The sequence below is a fragment of the Chelon labrosus genome (assembly GCF_963514085.1).
Source record: "Chelon labrosus genome assembly, chromosome: 9".
NCBI lineage: Eukaryota > Metazoa > Chordata > Actinopteri > Mugiliformes > Mugilidae > Chelon > Chelon labrosus.
In genome coordinates, this window is record NC_140359.1 from 5,881,653 (window position 1) to 5,903,584 (window position 21,932).

General features: G+C 39.5%; 1 protein-coding gene across 1 annotated transcript in view; it reads left to right on the forward strand.

The window, feature by feature from the left end:
* Positions 1 to 636: 636 nt before the first annotated feature.
* The window catches only part of citb (citron rho-interacting serine/threonine kinase b), a gene marked incomplete at its 5' end in the record, with an annotated part of 36,964 nt that continues 15,668 nt past the window's right edge, over positions 637 to 21,932 (forward strand). Inside the window, 15 exons of the mRNA XM_084551729.1 lie at positions 637 to 645; positions 2,259 to 2,402; positions 4,007 to 4,126; positions 9,307 to 9,486; positions 10,216 to 10,269; positions 10,382 to 10,435; positions 10,905 to 11,045; positions 12,680 to 12,805; positions 14,079 to 14,174; positions 14,406 to 14,522; positions 14,696 to 14,805; positions 15,033 to 15,207; positions 15,784 to 15,981; positions 16,081 to 16,134; positions 19,778 to 19,975. Of these exons, the coding sequence (XP_084407855.1) occupies positions 637 to 645; positions 2,259 to 2,402; positions 4,007 to 4,126; positions 9,307 to 9,486; positions 10,216 to 10,269; positions 10,382 to 10,435; positions 10,905 to 11,045; positions 12,680 to 12,805; positions 14,079 to 14,174; positions 14,406 to 14,522; positions 14,696 to 14,805; positions 15,033 to 15,207; positions 15,784 to 15,981; positions 16,081 to 16,134; positions 19,778 to 19,975 (1,776 nt within the window). The remainder of the gene's footprint in view (positions 646 to 2,258; positions 2,403 to 4,006; positions 4,127 to 9,306; positions 9,487 to 10,215; positions 10,270 to 10,381; positions 10,436 to 10,904; positions 11,046 to 12,679; positions 12,806 to 14,078; positions 14,175 to 14,405; positions 14,523 to 14,695; positions 14,806 to 15,032; positions 15,208 to 15,783; positions 15,982 to 16,080; positions 16,135 to 19,777; positions 19,976 to 21,932) is intronic.

A 21,932-nucleotide genomic window follows, 5' to 3' on the forward strand; every position in this document is an offset into this window, starting at 1 on the left:
GATCAGAGCAGTGGTTTACTCACTGAATACATTAAACTGGCAGCGACATACTTTATCTTCTAGTCATCTGTGTGATCATGTTACAAATAAGTGTTTGAAGTGTCATGGACTGACTAGGTCTGTGTGCTATTTGAATTTCTCAAGTTATCTGTGCTGCTTTGCTAAATGCTGTTCTTGGTATTAAAGCTTTTGGTTTTAAAAATGCGTTTTGTCGTTGTATAAAAACAGAAATATATCTATGTATGTGTATTTATAAAAATAACAGCAGGTATATAGGGGATTTACACATTTAGATGCATGTTTTTTATAGCGTGCTGTAGTTTTTATCTGTTATATGAAAGTTAAATTATTCCAGCTGACGGACTGAAACATTCATCTATACGGTATGATTATACAAGGAAAGTGTTTCACACAAGAGCATTGACTCAGCCCTTCAGTTTTCAAGAGAGGCCTAGCAGAAAGACTGTTTATTGTCATGTTTCTTTCCCTATTCTCTATCTACCAACTCCTCACTCTCTCCTGTCCTGCAGATCAGTGACCACATCCATCACCACTTCAGATAAGGCCATCTCCTTTTGAAAATACGTCATTACTTAAAAAAAAACAAAACACAAAACAGCAAGAATTGCCGGACACATGTCACAGGTATTACTCTTCACATGGTAAGAGTTTGTTTCTAGAGTGAGCTAAATCAGCCATCTGTGTGTTCATTTGCCTTGACACTGTCGCTGAGCTGGTATGTGTGTATACTTGTGTGTTTATACATCTTAAAAGTACCAACTGCCTTGAAACGTATATTAATTAAAGAGTATGTGTGGTAAGTGAGGTGCTAAAGAAGATATTTTACGTGAAAAGTAGGTCAGGCTAGATATGATGAAATACTTGAAAAAAATACTTTGTTAATTATTATTAATGCAGAACGTTAGAATGGTGCATGTTTTTGCACTGTTACAAGGAGCATGTATTTCTCCCATGATATTGAACACTTTCTCATTCCTTTCCCTTTCTTCCTCTTCTATCATTTCTAAACTGTTTTACCTGTTGTTCAATACGTTTTTCATTTGCACGTGTTAAAGTCCCTAGGCAATCAGTTTGGACATTTGTCTTTCACATCTCCTCTGTGCCAGTTTTTTAGGGGGATTGCTTAACAGTATTTTAGGATTTGTTATTCCTTGGAAAATGATTTCAAAATAATTATTCATCCTGCCATTGGGAATGTTTCACATTTTGCATCCAATGTAAAGCTTTCTCAAATTCCCCTTGGATGGTCTGCTTAGGTCATTGGAGCGGACCAATCACAGCAGATTAAACTTTTGGAAATAGGGGTACAGCCTCCCTGTGTTAAGCAGCTCATAGATATGCAGAATCAAATAGCCCACTCGACTAGCAGATTCGTTCTCAGTGACAAAGATAATCTTTTGCTGGATTAGATCTATTGGCTGGTGGTAATATTTGAACATTATGTACTGTCTTTTCCAGTACATGTGTGAATCAACCTGCAAAACATGGAGTACTCCTTCTAGAGCAATGTGGACTTGACATCAGTAGCTGAACAACTTCACCACCTCCATCCCACCATTAAGTATATATTTAAATCCAACAAGAAGAACCCTTACTGAATTATTTATGAAAGATGTCTGGGTGATGAATTTTTTATGATTTAAAACTCACATGAAATTGTCCAGTGCTTTTAACACAACCACGACACCTCCACATGCCCCTGCAAGAATGACCATGGAATTTCACAATGCACTGTGCACAGAAGCACTGTATTTACTTCCAGCCTTAGCTGGAATATGTTACTGTCTGTTTATATTAATGTACATATCTGCGCTGTCTCTAAAATTGTGACAGATTTTTGAACTGTGTCAGTGACAGTGTTGACCCTTGGGTTTGAGTGTTGTGTTCTTGCGAGCATGTGTCTCCATTCTGACCGTGTGTTAGTGCTGTCATACACTAAGTCCTGTGACTGTATTTGTGACTGTGCTGCCAGTCCTGTTGTTTCTCTGGTTCCCATTGCTCCTCAGGCCCTGTAATGCTGTAATGGCTAATCTAATTGTATCATCAGTCTCTACCACCAAACAAGGACAGTGTTGTACACTTATGTGCATACATACAATACAAACGTTACTAATACTGCAGTCAGTAAGAAGACATTTCTGGGCCGTGGTAAGAATGAAATATGTAAATTCATTGCATGACTCTGAACTGTCAAAAGAAAAGTTTGATCCATGCTATATTTATTTTTCTTTTTTAAGGTTGAGCAAGAGATCTCACTTGTCCAGAGGAAGATGTCTGACCTTGAGTCAGTGCTCCAACAGAAGGACATAGAGTTGAAGGCCTCGGAGACACAGAGGACAATCCTGGAACAGGACCTGGCAACGTACATCACAGAATGCAGTGTGAGTATCTTTGCAGTTTGTAATATGAACATTTGTGTTTCTTTACATACTGTATAGAGCCTTTTGGACGTTTCCCCCCTTTAATTGCTTCTATAAACTGGATCATGACCAATATAATTTGCAAAGTCTCTCACATCTCAGCTGCTAAAGCTTTTAACTCCTTCAGGGTGGTCATAGGTGTCTTGGTGTCCTTCCTCACTAGTCTCCTTCAGCGTAGTCATGGGTGTATTGGTGGTATCCCTCATTAGCCTTCTCCTTGCATGGTCACTCATTTTGTGAGGGCGTTCTGCTTAGGGAAGATTTAAGCATGTGCCATGTTCCTTCCTTAATGAAGGATTTAACCCGCAGTATGTTCTGTGACCTGGACATTTTTTGTATTTTTCCCCTGACTGATACCTTTCAACAACCTCTCCTCTGAGTTGCTTGGAGAGTTCTTTTGCCCTCATGGTGTAATTATATCCAGAAACATGGATTAACAAGTGACTGGACCTTCCAGACACAGGTGTCTTTATACTACACTCCTGAGATCTGTAATTCAGTAATTATGAAACTACTGGTACCAATAGGCTGGACTTCAGTTTAATTAGGTCAGTCACTTTAAAGGGGTGGAATATTTATGCATTCGACTACTGTACATTATATACTTTTAATTAACTGACATTACCTTTTAGAGATCTATCGATAAATGAACAAGTAGGGAAAACATTCAAGGGAATTAACACTTGATGTACTATATGTACTGTTTTTTAGGGATTTGAACAATGGTAGAAGAACAATGCTTACTTAAATAAAACTAGCAATTCTACCACAACTGAAAAAATATTGTTCTTGGTATACCAAAACTGTACTTGCTTTTATTATTTACTTTTAAAGTAAATAAGCAAATACTAATGTTCTATTGTTCTGTTATTACTATAGTACTATATTACTATTTGATAAACAGTATTTAGATATAACTAACTGAAGTTCACTGTATTTATCATTAATTAGATTAGATTAAATTAGATTCAACCAAATTGTCATTGTGCCGGGTGCAGGTACAGAGCCAATGAAATATAGTTGTCCAGAAGTGCAAAGAAGGTATTATTTACAGAAATGGTACATATGTACAGAACTCACAGCATTAGATTATATCATGATTGTTTGTAAAGTCCTGAAGTCCTGATTTCATTAAGTAACTACAGCTGTCAAATAAACAGTATGAGTAAAACATTCCCTCTGAAATATAGTCGTGTCAAAGTAGAAAGCAGCATAAAATTTAAATACTAAATATATAGTAAAGCAATAGTAACTCAATATGCCACTGCATTTGAGAATAGAAACTCTTGTGAGCTGAACACTATACACTTCAACAGAATTTAATAAAACTGATGTAATCACATTTATATACAACCACTCAAATACAAAGTTCTAAAGTGCTGCACAAAGTAGACACTGTCTGAGAGAGAAAATAAACTAAGTAACTACAATAGAGCACTAAGAGAAGGCCTCCTTAATAAAAGAAGGTATCCAGTAATGTTTTCAATAATCTGGGTGTGTTATTTTTAGCTGGGCATGCCCAACAAGCTGTCCGCTGACTAAAAATATGTATGTGTTTGTTTCAGAGTCTAAAGCGCAGTCTGGAGCAGGCTCGTATGGAAGTGTCACAGGAGGACGATAAAGCGCTGCAGCTCCTCCATGACATCCGAGAGCAAAGCAACAAACTTCAAGAGATCAAAGAGCAGGTAGGACAGTGTTACTCTGGTACTGCAGGTCTCTGGGTTGACATATCAAGCGTTTAATTGTGACATTGTGGGCTTAAAACATAATCACTAAATATGGAATAATGTTCAGTAGCGATCAGCTATCTAATGTTATAGTCCCTTAATGCTTCTCTTAAGTTTTAAATCAGTACTCATTCACCTCCTAAACCTATGCCTAAACCAGGAATGTCAGAGGAATTATCTCTTCATAAAGAAACAGATTAGAGAGTATTTCATAATGGCAGTCAGATGGAGCAGGTCAAGTCACCACTGCTGAGTGTGTGGGTTGTGAGTGTTAATTAGACAGGCACATGATGTTGGTACCCCACCACTCTCTGTAGGGGTGCAGTGTATAACATTAAACACCTACAACATGTGCAGATAGCCTCGTGTTGCCATACTCTCTTTGCGTAAGTTATTATCACTCTATTCCTTAGGTATGAGGAAAATATAACATAAGGATGCCATTCATGTGCAGTGTTTAATAGGTAAAGGTTCAGTGTTACTAAATAAAATGAATTCCAATTTTACACAAAGTATTTTTAGCCTAAGTTTGTTGTACAATTAGTAGTTGAAGACTACATCAAGTGCCTGCTGGCTCAGCCCAGTGTGAGTCTCCCTGGAATCAAGAATTCTACTAATATAGAAAGAGACAGGAGTAGTTTACTGTACACCCTTAATTACTGAAATGAAATGTGATGAGAGTGTTTGTCTGAGCACATAAACTTCAGCATGACAAAGTGCTGCCAGCTGTGAGAATTAAGCTGATAGAAGATTCACAGTGCAGCACAACAGATGAAGAGCGTGTGAAAAATCATCATCCTGGGAATATGCACCTTTTTTTTTCCCTTAAAAAAAAACAAAACAAACAAAAAAAAGGTAATAGAAAGGCAACCTGTTTTTCCGCAGCCTACACTAGTGCTGGTTACCGAGCACTGAATACGTTGTGCAACGGTTGCCATGGTGACTTGAGCCATATACCTACGAGTGAAGAGAGCACTGATGCAGTGGGCAGGCTGTCGTGATGAGGTGCTGGGGCCTGAGCTCATACTGTTTGAGAAACAGAATATTCTCTTCATATACCACCTAAGAACAGCGGTGTGTGTTAGAGGATTGGCTTTTAGGGTGGAAATCTTAATTTTTATATAACTGTACATGCATACAGTTGCATACACATACTAAATACCATTTCATCATCACACTGTAGCGTTATACTATAGTAAAAAGGGGAAGGGGCTAAATATCCCTGTATGACTCATGATACTGTATCTAAATTTGTCCATGTCTCTGAATGTTTTTATGCTCATGATTTCCAGCTTCATACACTTGTAAAACCTGGATCATTTTTAAACTTTACTTACACCAGTGATGTCTAGCCTTGCTGAATCACAAGAAACCACTTTTCCCTGAGATTTCATATAGTGGTTAGAGTGGTAAATGATCTTGTTTTTCTATATATAGCAGTTTTTTACCTGTTGTTACTCAAAGCGCTTTACACTCACAGTGACACAGCTACCCATTCGCTCACACACATATTCACACATATTCTCACATATTCACACAGACTAGGGGTTCAGTGTCTTGCCCATTTGGCATGTTTTGGGGATGAAACAGCTAACCCTCTGCTCTACCCACCGAGCCACAGATGCCCCACAGTGACTTCCTTGTTTTTCAACTCAAAGGTGACTTTCTTCTTAAGTCAATCCTGTTTTCTTTTGACTTGAGGAATTACCAAAGTTCATCACCTAGAACAAATTATGTGTTGCTTTGTCTACTGTTATCCGTTGCAGTGTATTTCTTGATGATCCTAATAATCCTAATGAAGGCTACGAGCTGAAATGCGTTGGTCTGATGCCGAAGCTGTTCCATTTGCTACAAGTGCTGCTGGAGTCTTGACCTTTCGACAACCCGTTGCCTCCCTGATCTTTCTGGAAGAGCTCTGTGGCTGCATATGTTTGTCTTAATGCAATGAATTGTGCACAGAAGGAGGACGGTGTACACATTTATACAGTCTCCTCTTTATACAGCCATTCACGGTATACCAAAAAGGGATGGAAATACACCGTTCAACCATAACATAATGACTGCTGACAGGTTAAGTGATTAACACTGATTATGAATTTGGGATGAGTGGATGAATTTGAATGACTTTGACAAGGGGCATATTGTGAGGGCTAGATGACTGGGTCAGAGCATCCATTGAACATTGTCTAAGGAACGTAAATGTGTGAATTTGCAACACGATCATTTGCGGCCAAGGCTTATTGATGCACGTGGGGGGTGAAAGCTGGCACGTGTGGTCCAATCCAAGAAACTGCTGGACAGACACAACTTACAAACTTTGCAACTGGCAGGACTTGGTGCAATGTTTTGGTGCCCGATACAACAGTACACCTTCTGAGGTCTAGTGGAGTCCATGCCTCAATGGTTCAGGGATTTTTGGGGGGCAAAGGGAGGACCTACAAAATATTACGACATGACAACATGTCAAAAAAAGCCTGACAGGGAAGGTCAAATCCTGCCAACTTTATCTTAAAACTATCCAGTAACTGCATGAAGTGAGCCTGGTTATCACACTGTCTGGTATCTGGTATGAATATCTGCTTAGATTCTTGTTTGTAGCACAATAAAGCCCTTGGGAAGGAGTTTAGAGCAAAGAGTGTTTGGTTGTCTTATCCTTTTTCTCAGCAACGTTGCTATGCTAATACTAATTTTAGCATGTTACATGACAGAGCTGAGCCGGATAAGCTGAGTATGCATTTTTATTCACCTCAACACCTTATGGGGCTACAAGCATGTCTGTAGATGAGTGGAGTGCAATGCTGCAAAAGGAAATGTTGAATTTCCCAGATGTCTTCTCTCCAGTAACACACCCCCTTCCTGGAGGTGTGAGCAAAGGTTAATGCCGGTCAACAGCAACAAGATTTTGGTTTAACTAAGCAAATTTAAAAATAACCAAATTTCATATAGGTTTTCATTCACGTTTTCTTCTTTTAATGCCTAAACTAGGATTAAAACAAGAAAAGTATAAAGTGAGTCGTTCAGATGTATGAAGACAGTTTGCTGCTCACGTGTATTATATTCCCATCGGTGCCTCTCAGCAGGGTATTTATGCCAGCTAAATCCAGCGTTTCATCTTGAAAAGCATCTGTCTCCCACGCTCTGTCATATGACTGCAGTGTTTATCATTTTCATGCAGAAGCTATGCAGTGATGGATCAACAAACGGTAGAGATAGAGGAATCGATTCATTTACAGAAAAAAATTAAGAAGTCTGTGCAAGAGCCATCAAGTCCATCGGAAATGCAGAAAGAAAATCACACTGAAAATGTCAGTATTTGATTAGCATAACTCTGATTAGCTGCTTAGCTCACATACGTATCTTTTTGTTTTTTGAAAAGAATAAGACTAAAAACAAACAACCCACCCTAACAAGACTAGAGCTGCAAGCAAACTGCTTGAGCATATGGAAAAATACATTTAGAAAATGTACATCAAAATGTACATCAAAAAATACATCAGGTTTTTAAAATCCAGTGGTACGGTATGTATGCTGTGTATAATTATACTTTTACATTTTATTATGTTGAGAGCATGGTGCTTGTTGTGATAATTTAGTGTAACTAGTCTTGCATTTGTTATGTTTTTAGCTTCCTCCTGTTGTTTGTCTTTTAGAGAAAGTACAACATATTTTGCTGTGTGGAAAGAGTAATTAAGTTAATATCTCACTGTCTTAACTTGAAGCCAGTTAGTCTTGTAGATCATCAAAGATTCCTCTTTGATATAATAAATTTCAGTGTTAGAGATAAAAATGTTTGTATGTCCATTTCAGATCACCCATAAAAAGAGTTCAACTGAAACTGAAATAAATATACTCCGGATGTTACTGTGGATAATGACTGTAAGTAGTCCTGAGATAGCAAACAGTCTAATAATGACTGATTATAAGGTCCGTAGGAGGTTCTAAATCTGTCGTGCTGCAGTGTAAAATGATAGAATTGAGAGTGACTGGCCTCTTTGCACCAGATTATCTGAGTTTTGAATGTCATTCCTGGTCTCTTGGATGTGTTTTTAGTACAGTTACGTGAATCATAATGGCTAGGCTCCAGCATTTGCTTTTCGAGTACTTCTTGCTTTTAGCACTTGTGCTTCTTTATCCACCAAATGAGCCAAAGACAGAAAAAAAGTATTGGTCCATTGCTTTTCTATAATAACAGAATATTGTAACTGCGCACTCCACAAGCTCTTAAAAACTGAATGCTGAGTAATAACAAATTACAGGTATTTTAAAATTATTTAATATTTTTTTTAATCTCTATTGACCACACTAAAAGCAGTTCCCAGTAGAATTTTCACTCTTGGGAACTTTCATCCTGCTTTAATTGAGACAAAATTAGCAAAAGGGAAATCTCACTGCTACTTTACCTGACAGTCAGTGATCCAGTCCCATGCATAAAGAATGGCAACATGGGTTATGATGTGTAACAAGGAGGTAGGACCCAAACACATGACACACACACACAAAACAAGAACTGGATGAAATAGTATTTTTATTATTCTGTACCTTATGATTAAGGTAACAAAAAGCACTGCAGTCTGAGGCAGCCAACGTCAATATCGTGACAGGGTTAGGTTAGAGATCTGTTGTCACACATGTAACCTTCAGTTTCACTTTACCAAAATTATGTTAGCATTGTTTTCACCATGTCTGATGCTGTCTGCTTCGGTTTTTCTAATCTGTGTCGGTTGAGTATCAGTCTGCCTTGGGCAGAAGGATGCTACTTTTTATTAGACTGACAGACAGGCTGAGGTGTTTGAAATTAGCCCTGGTATGCTGTGACTAATTACTATTTAACAGACACGTGCAAGCGACTTGAGGATTGTTTGTTTACTTTACCCCCCCTCCACCATGTGTGGTTTTATTTTATTTTTTTGGTTTTTAATATGTGACTTTTGCTGTTATGAATGATGTAGTGGTTTCTAACGAGAACACTTTCTTCAGATTGAGTAAAGTACTTGTAACTTTAAAAAATTTAAAGGGTTGTTTCCTGTCCAGGTACGTTTTGGCAGAAGTTTGTGCTAAGTTGAATATATATGATTCTTTTTGTAATATTGAAAGGTCCTCTCCTCTCCTAGCCTCTCGTTTCTCTTGCGTTTGGGCAGGAATATCATGCGCAGCTGGAGGAGATGCGGGTCTCCATCAGACAGTTGGAGGAAGACCTGTCTGCTGCCCGTCGCCGTAGCGACCTGTACGAGGCTGAGTTGAAAGAGTCTCGTCAGGCCAGCGAGGAACTGAAGAGGAAGGCTGCAGACTACCAGCACAGGATGCAGAAGGTCTACTCTGTAACTAAAGCCATTTATGATTCAATGGGGAAAGGGATGGGTTCACGACGCCTGCAAAGGACGGCTTAGAGGGTTCATTTAATTTTTGATTTTGATTAAATCAGTGCTGTGCAGTGGTTAACACTGATGCCTCAAAGGTTTGAACCTGCCAAATGGCTATAGGCCTTTTTGTGTGGAGTTTGCATGTTGTCACCATACCTGCGTGGATTTTCTGCGAGTGCTCCGGCTTCTTCCCACAGTTCAGAGACATGCTTGTTAGGTAATTAGTGATTTTAAGTTGGCCGTAGGTGTGTATGTGAGTGTGAATGGTTGTCTGTTTCTCTGTGTTAGCCCTTTGATAGACTGGAGACCTGTCCAGGGTGTACCCCGCCTCTCACCCAGTGAACTCTGGCATAGGCTCCACCCCCCCGTGACACTCTAGAAGATAAGCGGTAATAGATAATGAATGAATTAAATAAAATGTGCAGTCAGTGAATCAGTAATGTTATACTGTGTATGTGTGAGTGAATGCTAGTACAGGAGAACAAAAAGTGAATCGAAGTTCAATCAAATGAAAGAAGAGAGAGAGAGTGGTTGCTCATATCACTCGCTATGAATCCCTCCCCAAACATCAACAGATGAGGGCTTGAGGCCACAATGTGATCATGACCTGACAGTAGAGGTACTAAGGTATCACTTCCAATAATCATTTCTGGGAGGGATCTCACTGAGTTTCCTGCATCCCCACAGGCCAAAGAGCAAGGCAAAGCTGAAGTAGAAGAGATGATCAACAAGTTGGAAAAGGTAGTATATCAAGTTCATTTCATTGTGATGGAGTTGTGTAAAAGGTGAAGATGTGGTTTTAAACAAGGGTGGTAGTCTTTACACATGACAACAGTGTTGTTTTTCTTTTTAGACCAGTGCAGAGCAGCAGACAAAGATCCAGGATCTCCAGGACAAGCTTACCAAGGTAGAAGACTTTTGCTGGGAAGATGAATTAATAAATGATACAAACTTGTCTTCCAGAGTACAAGGGATGTAACAGCGTTTCACACTTTTAGATGAGTGTATAAACTCCGTCTTTATCCTCTTTTTTCCTCTCATGTATCTTTTAAATTGGGGTCTACATCTGATTAATCATCAGCAATCATCAGACGGTTTGGCCTCATTAGAAAGGAAAGTTTCATTGTAATTATCTTTTTCCTAAAAATTAATAATTTAAATGTTCCATCCATTCTGCGGAGTGTACATGAGGCTGGTATTCAAGGCTGACTGAGCCCATATTAGGAATAGAGCTACTTCTGACTTGTTTGTAATCCGTATGTAATATGAATTAGTAGAGTGCCTCTTTTTATCAGATTGGTCAGGAGATTTTCTAAAATACAAAAGGTTATTTTGTATTATACATATAATTTACATTTATTTACTTTAACCTCAAGGCATTAAAGGCCAGTGCTGAAGCTACTGACCTCCTCCAGAGCATGAGAGTGGCCAAAGAGCGCATGGAACGGGATCTAGAGAGGCTACAGAACAAGGAAGACTCGAGTGACAGCTTACGCAGACGTCTCCGTGAGACTGAGGTACATCCACTCTCTGTTCATCACAAACACTGTACACATCCACACAGTGAAGCTTAGATTTTGTCTGTTGGTATTCTGTGTATCATGTCATTTTATTGCTTTGCAAAATCATAAACCTATTTTGTGCAAAGCGTTGCATAAATAAATCTGCAAAGCACTAAAAGCCCATATGTTGTCTTGTAAACACGTTATTGCACCGCCTGAGAAACACTTGTGCTGTAATGGCATGATAGCATGTCAGATAGCCTTTGGGTTCATCTGAGTTTTGTATTTCATGGTTTGTAAATGTTCCCAGTACCATTTTTATGAGGTATACAATAAACAAAAATGAAAACTATAGACTTTCATTCATATCACAGACAAGTCTTGTGTTATATTCACTGCATAGAGAAGATGTGTGATCTTAACAAAAAAGTTTATTATTGTAACTGGTGTGATGAGGCTGAGAGGGCTTCATATGACATTTTGCTAATTACATCTCCAGTCGCTTATTAGTTCCTGTGGCCCAGTCGCATGCGCAACAATAGAGATAAAAGCTATTTCTCTCCAAAGCTTTCTTACTAACCAATTTATATAAACTGCATTAACATTATTTTTGTTTTGGTTTACTGAAGCAATTTACTGCTCTTCACATGCTGCAGTGACTTTCTTTTTTTCAGTTGTATCCATTTTTTGCTTCAGAAACACATTGTCGACATTTTTATCTGTTGTTCAAATTAAGCTTCTACAAAACAAAGTCTAATATGAACTTGTTTGCATCTAAAGTTGGACGTTGTAGATCACAGATGAACCATATGTGATATAATTTACAGTTGAAGCCAAATAAATTCAAGCTCCGTTTTTCACAATTCCTGATGAGTTAAAAATCCCTTTCTTAGGTCAGTTAGGATTGCTTCATCAGAACCAAGGACAAAACCATCATCTACAGATCTTTGTCCCAATGTGTAGCTGCAAACTGTAGTCTGTTTTTTTAGCGCGCTTTTGAAGTAGTGGCTTCTTCCTTGTAGGACTAATTTAACTGTAGATATATATATTTTTGTGCCTGTTTCCTCCAGCATTTTCACAAGGTCCTTCACTGTTGTTCTGGAATTTATTTATACTTATCTGTTAACATTTGTTGGAAAAAATACTTTCACCTTCAGATGTATAACTTTATACAGTATATACCAAAAACATACAATGAATGCAGAAGTGTAAGGTGGAGGCCTACTCATGCACCTCCACCAGTTTCATTTATTAATGGTTACACATAGAAAATACTTTATTTTGATGGTGGTTGGTAATAATAGAGGTTACTTTTAACTGAAGAGACAAGGAAGAAAATATGTACAGGTTCAAAGTTACACAGGTCTATAGACCTTTCACCCTGCCTCACATGTATGCAAATGAGCTATTTGAAACCATTATGAGGAACCTGGAATAATAGGTTATAAACATTGCAGTGGGGCATCACTAACAAGCCAGATAACAGGTACAGTATACTGCCACTTCTTCCTTGAAGTGGGAATCTTAAACCTAATTGCCATTCCTGTAGTTGTGTTATGTGGTCTAAATATCACAAAGCATTGTTTATCTGACATTGCATTGTGAAAAAAAAAAAAAAGTTGTATCAGTTTTGTGCTCATTATTTCCAGGATGGTAGGAAGACTCTTGAGAACCAGGTGAAAAGGCTGGAGATTGTTGAGCGCCGAGAGACTAAACTGAAGGATGAGATTCAGAGCAAGGCCCAGCAGATTCAGCAGATGGCAGATAAGATTCTGGTAACCCACCTTTCATCTCTGGTGCTGAGCAAAAATAATCAGAGGAGGTGTGAGATAAACATAGCTCATTGTCATCATTGCAGAGGAAGTGCAATTTTACATAATAGATCTGAAAAGGTTTATCATATCTTCATGGATGATTTTGTGCATTAACTGTTATTTTTATATGCACAAGGTAACCATAATTCATTTTACATAATAAAAATTATTTGAAAAACTCCCACATAGCCATGATACAACCACGCATGTACTTCCAATTAGTTTGCCTTATTAGCGTGGGCGTTAGCAGGCTGTGCTTGATTGACATCTCTCTCTTGTTTAGTTTTGCTGCTCCTGTTAGATGGGAGAAATTACGCCATTATACCTCCAGTATCATTCCATAGATCACATCAGGCACATCTCGCAGCTGTTCAAATGTCTGTTAGAGATAAATAACTGTGTGGGTCTGTAAACTAAAGTATTCTGTAGCTAACCTCTACTATGATTATCATAGACTATATAAAGGTGGATGAGGTGTCTTCACTTCCTCCCATTGGCCAAAATTAGGCTTAAAATCTGGAGATACGTAAAAATGAACACTCCCACAGCAACAGCATGATGAGAACTACATGAAATGACAGAAACTAACTTTGGGAAAAATGTATTTGACGTGTACTTTGATGTTTTAGTTTGAGTCATGACCCGTCAGCTAACATGGAGGGGCCACCAGAGTGAGCGTTTGAGGATTTGTTGTGTCTTCCACCTTTATATACGATCTATGACACTTACCATTACTATTTCTAAATAGCATTAATACTCTATTTGTACCCACAAAGAAAAGGGACTCTTATTTATTGATACATAATAAATGTCATGAATAAAACTGTAATACATTTTATGAGATTGTGTCTCTGCTTTTATACATCACGTGGATATGTGGTATATATCTGTACTTGTCAGCACTGCTTTGTGTTGGTAAGGTGATTGAATTTCTTACAGACTGCATCACAATCATGATAGCCTCCGAGCTGAGCTAAATAAAAGCTCGTTATAATTGTATTTCAAAACAGGATGTGGGATATTACCAGCAGGTAGCATCACTGATTGTGATTAGTGATTTCCTTCAGAGTGCCTCTGGCTTATCATAAATTTATGAGTCTTATTTGGGAAGAAAAAATGATTTATTCATTACCCATATACTAAAAATTAGTTTGGAAGTGGTTTGGGCTACTTTTAGGCTTTGTGAGCCCGACAGCTAAGTGACGTTAACTTGCCTGTTTGCATTTTTGAGTAGGAGTTGGAAGAGAATCTGCGAGAGACCCAATCCACAGCCCAGCGGTTGGACACTCATCTGAAACAGAAGGAGAAGCTTTACGAAGACAAGATAAAGGTTACTTATCCAAATACATAAACACACTCACGTATACAGAAAACACCGGGAACGTATATCTTAATGAACTTACAGGAAAAGCTCAGCGCTATTTTTGGTCTTGCTTTGACTGTGTGAGTCAAAGGTGTAGTCTGTGCTTGGGAGATCTGCAGTATGTCATCTTCACACCGTTCTCTGTCCTGTTAAGTGATATCCTGGTTATGGTTCTGTGGGCTGCGTGGCATTGAGCAGGTGCTGGAGGCCCAGATGAAGGCGGACATGGCTGATAAGGAGATGCTGGAGTCCAGTCAGAGCAAATATGAGGAGGAGGTGCGGGAAAAGTGCAGCGTCATCAGTGAACAGAAGGCGGTAAGAAGTGACCAGCTTGGAAACAACACTATTTCAGGGTTATTTTAACATTTATCACACTGACATAGATTTCATGTTTGGAATAATATTATTGTACAAAGCACAAAAAAGGAGACCCTGAATGCGATCTCAGTTTCAAGTATTATGTCATGTTGTCTGCAATTACTATTCAGACCATAAATGCCATGGACTCAAAGATGAACAGTCTGGAGCAGAGAATTGCTGAGCTGTCTGAGGCCAACAAACTGGCAGCCAACAGCAGCATCTACACCCAGAAAAACATGTAAGCACTTGTACACAAAACATTGTTATTTTGCCTGACAGAAAAAGAAAAAATAAATGCTTTAGAAATACCTTCTTTGTCCGAGTGAGAGCTGTTGCTTTTTGCTATTATCCCAAGTACCAAGGCACAAGACTGGTTAAAGAGAGCAGCTTGGGCAGATAATACCTGTAAGGTGTTGCATATCCTCCTATTAAACATTTTGGTCGTGTTGATGTTGTTCTTATCAGGAAAGCCCAGGAGGAAATGATCTCAGAGCTTCGCCAGCAGAAGTTCTACTTGGAGTCTCAGGCCGGCAAGTTGGAGGCCCAGAATGCCAAACTGGAGGAGCACCTTGAGAAAATGAGTCAGCAAGAGCAAAGCAATAAGAGCCGTGTATTGGAGCTGGAAACTAGGCTCAGAGAGGTAACAAGATTCTTCACCCTGTTCACATTTATTTATTTCTATCCATCGCAGTTGTTTTGTTTTCAATTGCAAGTTATTTAAAGTAAATACTTTGGCATATTTATGCAAAGAGCATAAGAGAGAACGCTTTTATATGTGAAACAGATAACGCAGAGCACTCGACCACTTCCTTTTCCATCTGCTCTGGCTTCAAATAGCAGAAACACACTTGTGTATAATAGCTGAGTATATGTTGGGAAATAATTATAGTGCACCCTGATCACATGTGGAAGTAGACACAGCATATAAAATGGTTATTAGATGATAACATACCACTAAGTTGAATGTTAAAAAATATAAAGAATATTTGATTTATGTAAGCAGACATCAGGGATCTAGTAGTGTCATGGAGAGGACAGAGGAAAATGTAGCAGAAAGGAGATTCGAGGCAGAATCGGAGCAGGTGAAGTGTCAGATGTAATGCGCTCTCATCCCTGTGGAAAGCTGTGTCATGTCAGCATGTCTTTGACTTGTCCAGTGAATCACCTTCCTCCTCCCCTTGATCCTGAATGTACTTTTTCTGTCTTGCCTTTGTAGATTGGGTTGGAGCATGAAGAACAAAAGCTGGAGATCAAACGCCAGGTGACAGAGCTGACCCTGTCACTGCAAGAACGTGAATCTCAGATCAGCAGCCTGCAGGCAGCTCGCCATGCTCTGGAGAGCCAGCTACAGCAGGCCAAGACTGAGCTGGAGGAAACCACTGCAGAGGCTGAGGAAGAGATCACTGTGCTCAGGGTAAAAGAGAGAGAGAGAGAAATAAACTGAATATGATGGCACCTTTGATGTTATATAATTTAGGCAGTGAGAACCTGTCTCTCTCGTCATCCCTCATAGGCGCATAGAGATGAGATACAACGCAAGTTTGATGCCTTGAGAGACAGCTGTGCGGTAAGCTGCTCATTCCTTTTATTTTCTCCTTTCAACCTTTCCAGTAATAGACAGCTCTGCCAGCTCTGAACACCAGCTGAATCACCACACACAACTTTAAGTCTGAATGTGTTTCTTGGATTAACTTCATTAAAAAACATCATTTGACTCCCTGTGACTTTAAAAATCCTCTCGTTTTCCACGTTATTTATACATACAATTCTGCATCAGAGCTCTACACTCCACTGTCCTGATTGTTGTGCCTATGGTCAAAGTTAAAATCGGTGTTGCAAATGCGCTCCAGTTTTATCATTATCAGTTGAATTATTTGTTTGCTTGTCTGGTAGGCTTCTCAGTCATTCAGGTCATGATATATCCAAAAAAACTAAACTGAAATAAAGGAAACTCCAAGTAGCTTCTTCAGTTCTGAGGTACTTGGATAAGGGTCAGACCATCTTAATGAAACCCAACAGGACCAAATGCTTTGTTTCAGCCATTTTTCACATCAACATGTTAAAGTTGGAGTGAACCATTCTAATCCTGAAACTTGTGAGTATCTGTGTCTTGATGCCCATACATATCGGGGGTACAACTAATGGTAATAACCTTTTTGTTCTGTTCACTTCAGAGATTTGTTCTTTTAATTCTTCCACTGCTCACTTTACTAGTAACCGCCGCCAACTTGCTTACCATGACTTCGCCACATGTCATCTGTGTCTGGTCTTCGTTGACCCAGCCCTCTTGCTCCCAGCTACAGTTCAGTCATCGTTCATTATCTTCGACACAGAGGATCCCCTTTGGCTTGTGTTAAACTCGAGTTCCCTGCCTTAGGTTGCTTAGGTTCCAATTATATCCCCATAATGTCAGAAACAACAGATCTTCGTTTCACAGTAAGGTCTCCTACCCAACCCTTAATTAAGCCCTGGCTCAGTCAGTCAAGCAAGGGGTCATCGTTAGGCTGATTGGCTTGTCAGTGAAACCTAAATAGCAACAAGGAGTTAGTACTCAAGTCAAGAGCCTCCCAGTAGAAAACAAATGAAGTTAAAAAGGCTAAATGAAACGCTCACTTAGAAGACTGACATTCTTTATTCATAGATATTAGCCTCTAATGGTTCATACAGTCATGAATCTAACATCACTTAGGAACATTGAAGGAAGGAGTGTGTTTGTTTGGCTATGGAAATCAAATATCAAGATCTTCAAAAACCTTTAACTAAATGAGATATCAAAAGTGGCCTTTTTGGGATGGTTTAGGAACTTCATAGCCTTATTTATCTGTCAGCTACACATTCTGGGTTTATTTGAAGCCATGCTTCATGGTGTCATGTACCATTAAACATTGTAGTTTAGTTATGTTTTAAGGTCCACACAATGACTGAATTCGCTAGGAGACATTAAATGTGTTTAATTTCCTATGTCAGGAGAGATGTTTATTATAAGACAGTATGAAGTGGTATGGGATGGAGCCCTGGCCTACTAACCTTGACAAAGTGTGCTGGCATGTTTAAAGGATTTGAGAACATATAAATTCATATACCAGGAATAAATACCAAGACCATCTTCCTTTATCCCATTGCCCTACTTTTGAGATCCTCCCACATGCAAACTGTTCAGAAAACAGTGTCCATAGATTCCGCTGGCCAGTGTTCAGGCAAACACGGCAACAAGCCCAGCTTGAAATGCCACTCCATTTTTTGCTCTGCTAAGACTTGCGGTGATGGTCTGAAGTCGCTGTTTAGTCTGTTTTTAGAACATTTTGGATCAGAGTAAAATAGCTTGTCGGCCAAAATGCTGGTAAATTTTGTAAGGTCTCCAGTGAATTGTTTATCATTAGCGATTTTTGACACCTTAATCTTAATTTTAGTGCTCCTTCCAGGCACCTTTTAGCTGGTGAGACTGTAGAAATACTTACACTGTCAGTGTGTCCAAGTATTTTGTATTATGGGAGCGTTGTAGACCCAGTAGTGCCAGCAATGGGACGTTTGTAGCCCTAATTAGCTCTTAATAGTCATGCAGATATCTCAAAGCTATGAAAAAAATATTTGACAGTGTAATGATGATGAGTAGAGTAAACTCACATTCATGTTCAAGAAACCAGTTTGAGATGATTTTAGCTTTGTGACATGGTGCATTATTCTACTATTGGAAGTAGCAATCAGAAGATGGGGTACTGTGGTCATAAAGGGAAAAACATGGCATACTCAGGCAGACTATGGTATTTAAGTGGTCGTAAGGAGCTGAAGTGTCAATAAAATATTCACAACACTATTGCACCCCCAATGCCAGCCTGAACTGTTGATACGAGTCAGGATGGATCCATGCTTTCATGTTGTTCTTCTGACCCTACCACCCAAATGCTGCTGCAGAGATTCATCAGACTAGGCAATGTTTTCCCAATCTTCTGTTATTACATTTTTTTAGCTGACAGGAGTTGTACTCGATGTGGTTTTCTGCTGCTGTAGAATCATCTTTTTCAAGGTTCTACGTGTTGTACGTTCAGAGAAGCTCTTCGGCACACCTCAGTTGTAACATATGTATATTTCAAACCCTAGAGATGGTTTTATGTGAAAATCGCAATTAAATACTCCAGCCAACCTGCCCGGCACCAGCAACCATGCCACCGCCTGAAACTCTGAGTTACTGCCATGTGACTGGCACAAAGTGGTTACATTTACATGGATCCACATTCTACATTGATTGTTTTTTGAGATGGAAGATGTTCTTCTGTATTTTGTATCGTGAGTGTAAATGTTTTCATATGAATCAAGGAAACAGCATGACACCAGCAGTCTTCACAAATAGTATCGAGCACATTGCATTCAGCAGTATTGAGGATCCAAATAATGGGATTTACCTGAAGTCTTTATGTTGCGGCATAGATTGGGTTGACAGGTGAGTGGAGTAAATCTAGAGGCTTGCCAGATCACCACTGCATCCGTTCCACCGATGACGTCTTGCCCCTCCTTAAGAATTTAGTTGCTGCTGTCAGTCCCCTGTCTAGGGGAAGCAGAAGCACTGAGTCAGTACAGAAAAAGACAGCTAATTTATGTACTTAAAAGCTTTTCCCTTTCCCCCCACCACCTTAAAGTTCTGTGTACTACACATGTTCCCATAAGAGCTAAGAATAAGGCATCTTCTTCTAAGTCTCATTTCCCTACACTGTGCACAGTAGTCATGGCTGATCAGAGGAGCAGACAGATGCTGATGAAATGATTAGCCTCCTCCTTGCTCTGAATGCTACCCGGGTTAAACAAGTAGCCTAGATATCATGCCAAAATGATTGCAGCATTATATCACTAACCCAGAAATCTGCCTCTTGTAATAATGCAGCAGTAGAGTTTGGACTGTGTGGAGTATTAAGTCTTTTGTGCTGAGGAGCAATAATATGAGCAGCATGTGCACCACGTCAGAAAGACGTCTTGGGTGTGAATTGTAAAGTTGTTGCTACTGATTATACATTAATATGAAAGAAGGGTTTCCCTTTTACACAGCAGCAGCTCACCTAACCATACGAACTGCTGGTTGTAACCAAAGCAGGAAAAGGCAGCCCTAAGCTTCGCAATCTGTGCCATTGAAGTATTATTAACTACATATCTACAGTGAGTTGACAAGTTTACATTGACTGAGCAGTGAACTAAAGCTACTGCATTCTTGAAACTCGCAGGTGATCACAGACCTAGAGGAGCAGCTGACCACACTGACTCAGGAGAATGCCGAGCTGAACCGCCAGAACTTCTACTTGTCCAAGCAGCTGGACGAGGCCTCTGATGAGAGAGAAGATCGTCTACAGCTCAGCCAGGATGTGGACAGGCTGCGTCGAGAGGTGGCCGACCGTGAAATGCACCTGAACAACCAGAAACAGGTATGTGGTTGCTGGGGATCATGTTATGGTTAATCTTTACTTAAATATATGACATTTCTGCATCATAACTGACATTTTGGCTAGTCCACACAAATCACTTTTAGGCCTGGAAATGGATTATTTCAATTAGTTACACAGCCAGAAAGACGTGTGGGTTTCCTTAAGCTGTCCAAAAAGTAATAAAGACAAGTTAGGTGGACCACAAATACTAGAATTGATAAGAAGAGATATAAAAGGTTATTGAATTTAAGTGTTACAGTGGCAGGGCTAGATAGAGAAAAAAGTAGTCAGATAGAAATAGAAACAAGATGCGAATGAAATAATATAAACAGAATGCTTGAATTTTTTTTCACTTAACTAAAGTTAAGTGATAAAAACTTGGGTGAAGGTTGAATGCTCAATGTGGACATTGTACATATCGTGAATACTGACAGCAAATCCAATGGGACATACAACCAGACAATGTAGGTGGTCCTTAAGGAGTGGAGAAAATGTTGGCGAGTCTGACTGTTGGTACAGAGGACCTTCAGTAGCGCTTCTTCTTGCTCTGTGGCTGCAGCACTCTCTGGCAGCAGGAGCTACCTCAGGACGACCTCAGGACGTTTGGTAGTTGGACCAACCCATCTACTCCACTAAGTCCACCTAGGACAGCCCAGGATGGAGCTGGCCCTCTTTGTCAGTTTGTCCAGTTGTTTATATTGTTATAACAGACAATAACACTGGCAAATTTATTTTTTATATTAATACAAATTGTCTCTTAGAATCCTACTACTAAACCTACTACTGTCCAGTAGTATTATTCTACAATATAGAACAATTTTTAGAACAAGTTTCTTCCTTTCTTTTTGTTTTCTTTCTTTTTGTTTTTTGTTTTTCCTTAATTGATCCCTCTTTCTCTGCTTTTAACTCATTTCTTGGAGCTGTGGGTTGGCACCAGTGCAGCCCCTGGGAAGTAGTTTGAAGGTTTGGGGGCTTGCTCAATACACCTCAGCAATGGACATGAGGGGATATAAACTTGTGAACCTAAGCGTCCCAAAGCTGCCTTCTGACATTACTCCACGTCTCTCCCCATACATATGGATCCACGTTGTGTTGGACATACAGTAGGTAATATGATAGACAATAATGGTGCAGAAACGGTATCATGGAAATGGTAAATGAAAACAGAAATGTATTTATTTGCAAGGAAAGTCCACGGTGCACTGTTTTAATCAGACTCAGGAGGATCCTTTGAGTACAGGGTGGGTAACAGGTAGGCAGTCAGAGAGGGTATACAAATTATAGCAGGCAAAAAACACATACCGTAGGTCAGGGAGGCAAAGACTAGTAAGTACTTGAATGCTGTGACTGTACAGCTTACAAAGCTGAAATGATGAATCTCAGCAGGATCTGAAATGACCAGAGTTTACTGGGAGTCAATAACAAGAAGCAGATAAGAGAGGAAGAAAAACAGAAAATCGGTCGATGTGACAGGTAAGAGAGAACGCTGAAGCCTTCCATCAATTTCTTCTAAAAAAACAAAAAAAAACAAACAGCAGACCTTTTAACCCAGATTTTTAGAGTGAGTCACAGTGTTTACTTTACCACTCAGCCAATATGTCACCACCATAGCATTGTCAAATTTATGCTTGAAATTACCGCAAAAGGACAGCTGTCATTTCATAAGACTGTGGTATTCCTTCCTTTAGTTCAGGTTCCTCCACTCTGTCCACCTCCCACTCCTCACAGCCAGACACCAGGTTTTAACTGCAATACTTGTGACAGGTGACCTAGACAACTCTCCCATCTCTGACAGTGTTAAGCGTAAATCAGGCAGCAGAAGCTCAGGGATCATTCCAGTATTGTTATGCGTTGTATTCTGGATTCAGCGAGGACGAAAGCGAGAGAGAGAAGAGGCTGTTTGATGTGTGCACTGCCCCTGTGGGTGGATCTGTGTGTGGGTGTCCAGTAGCGCACT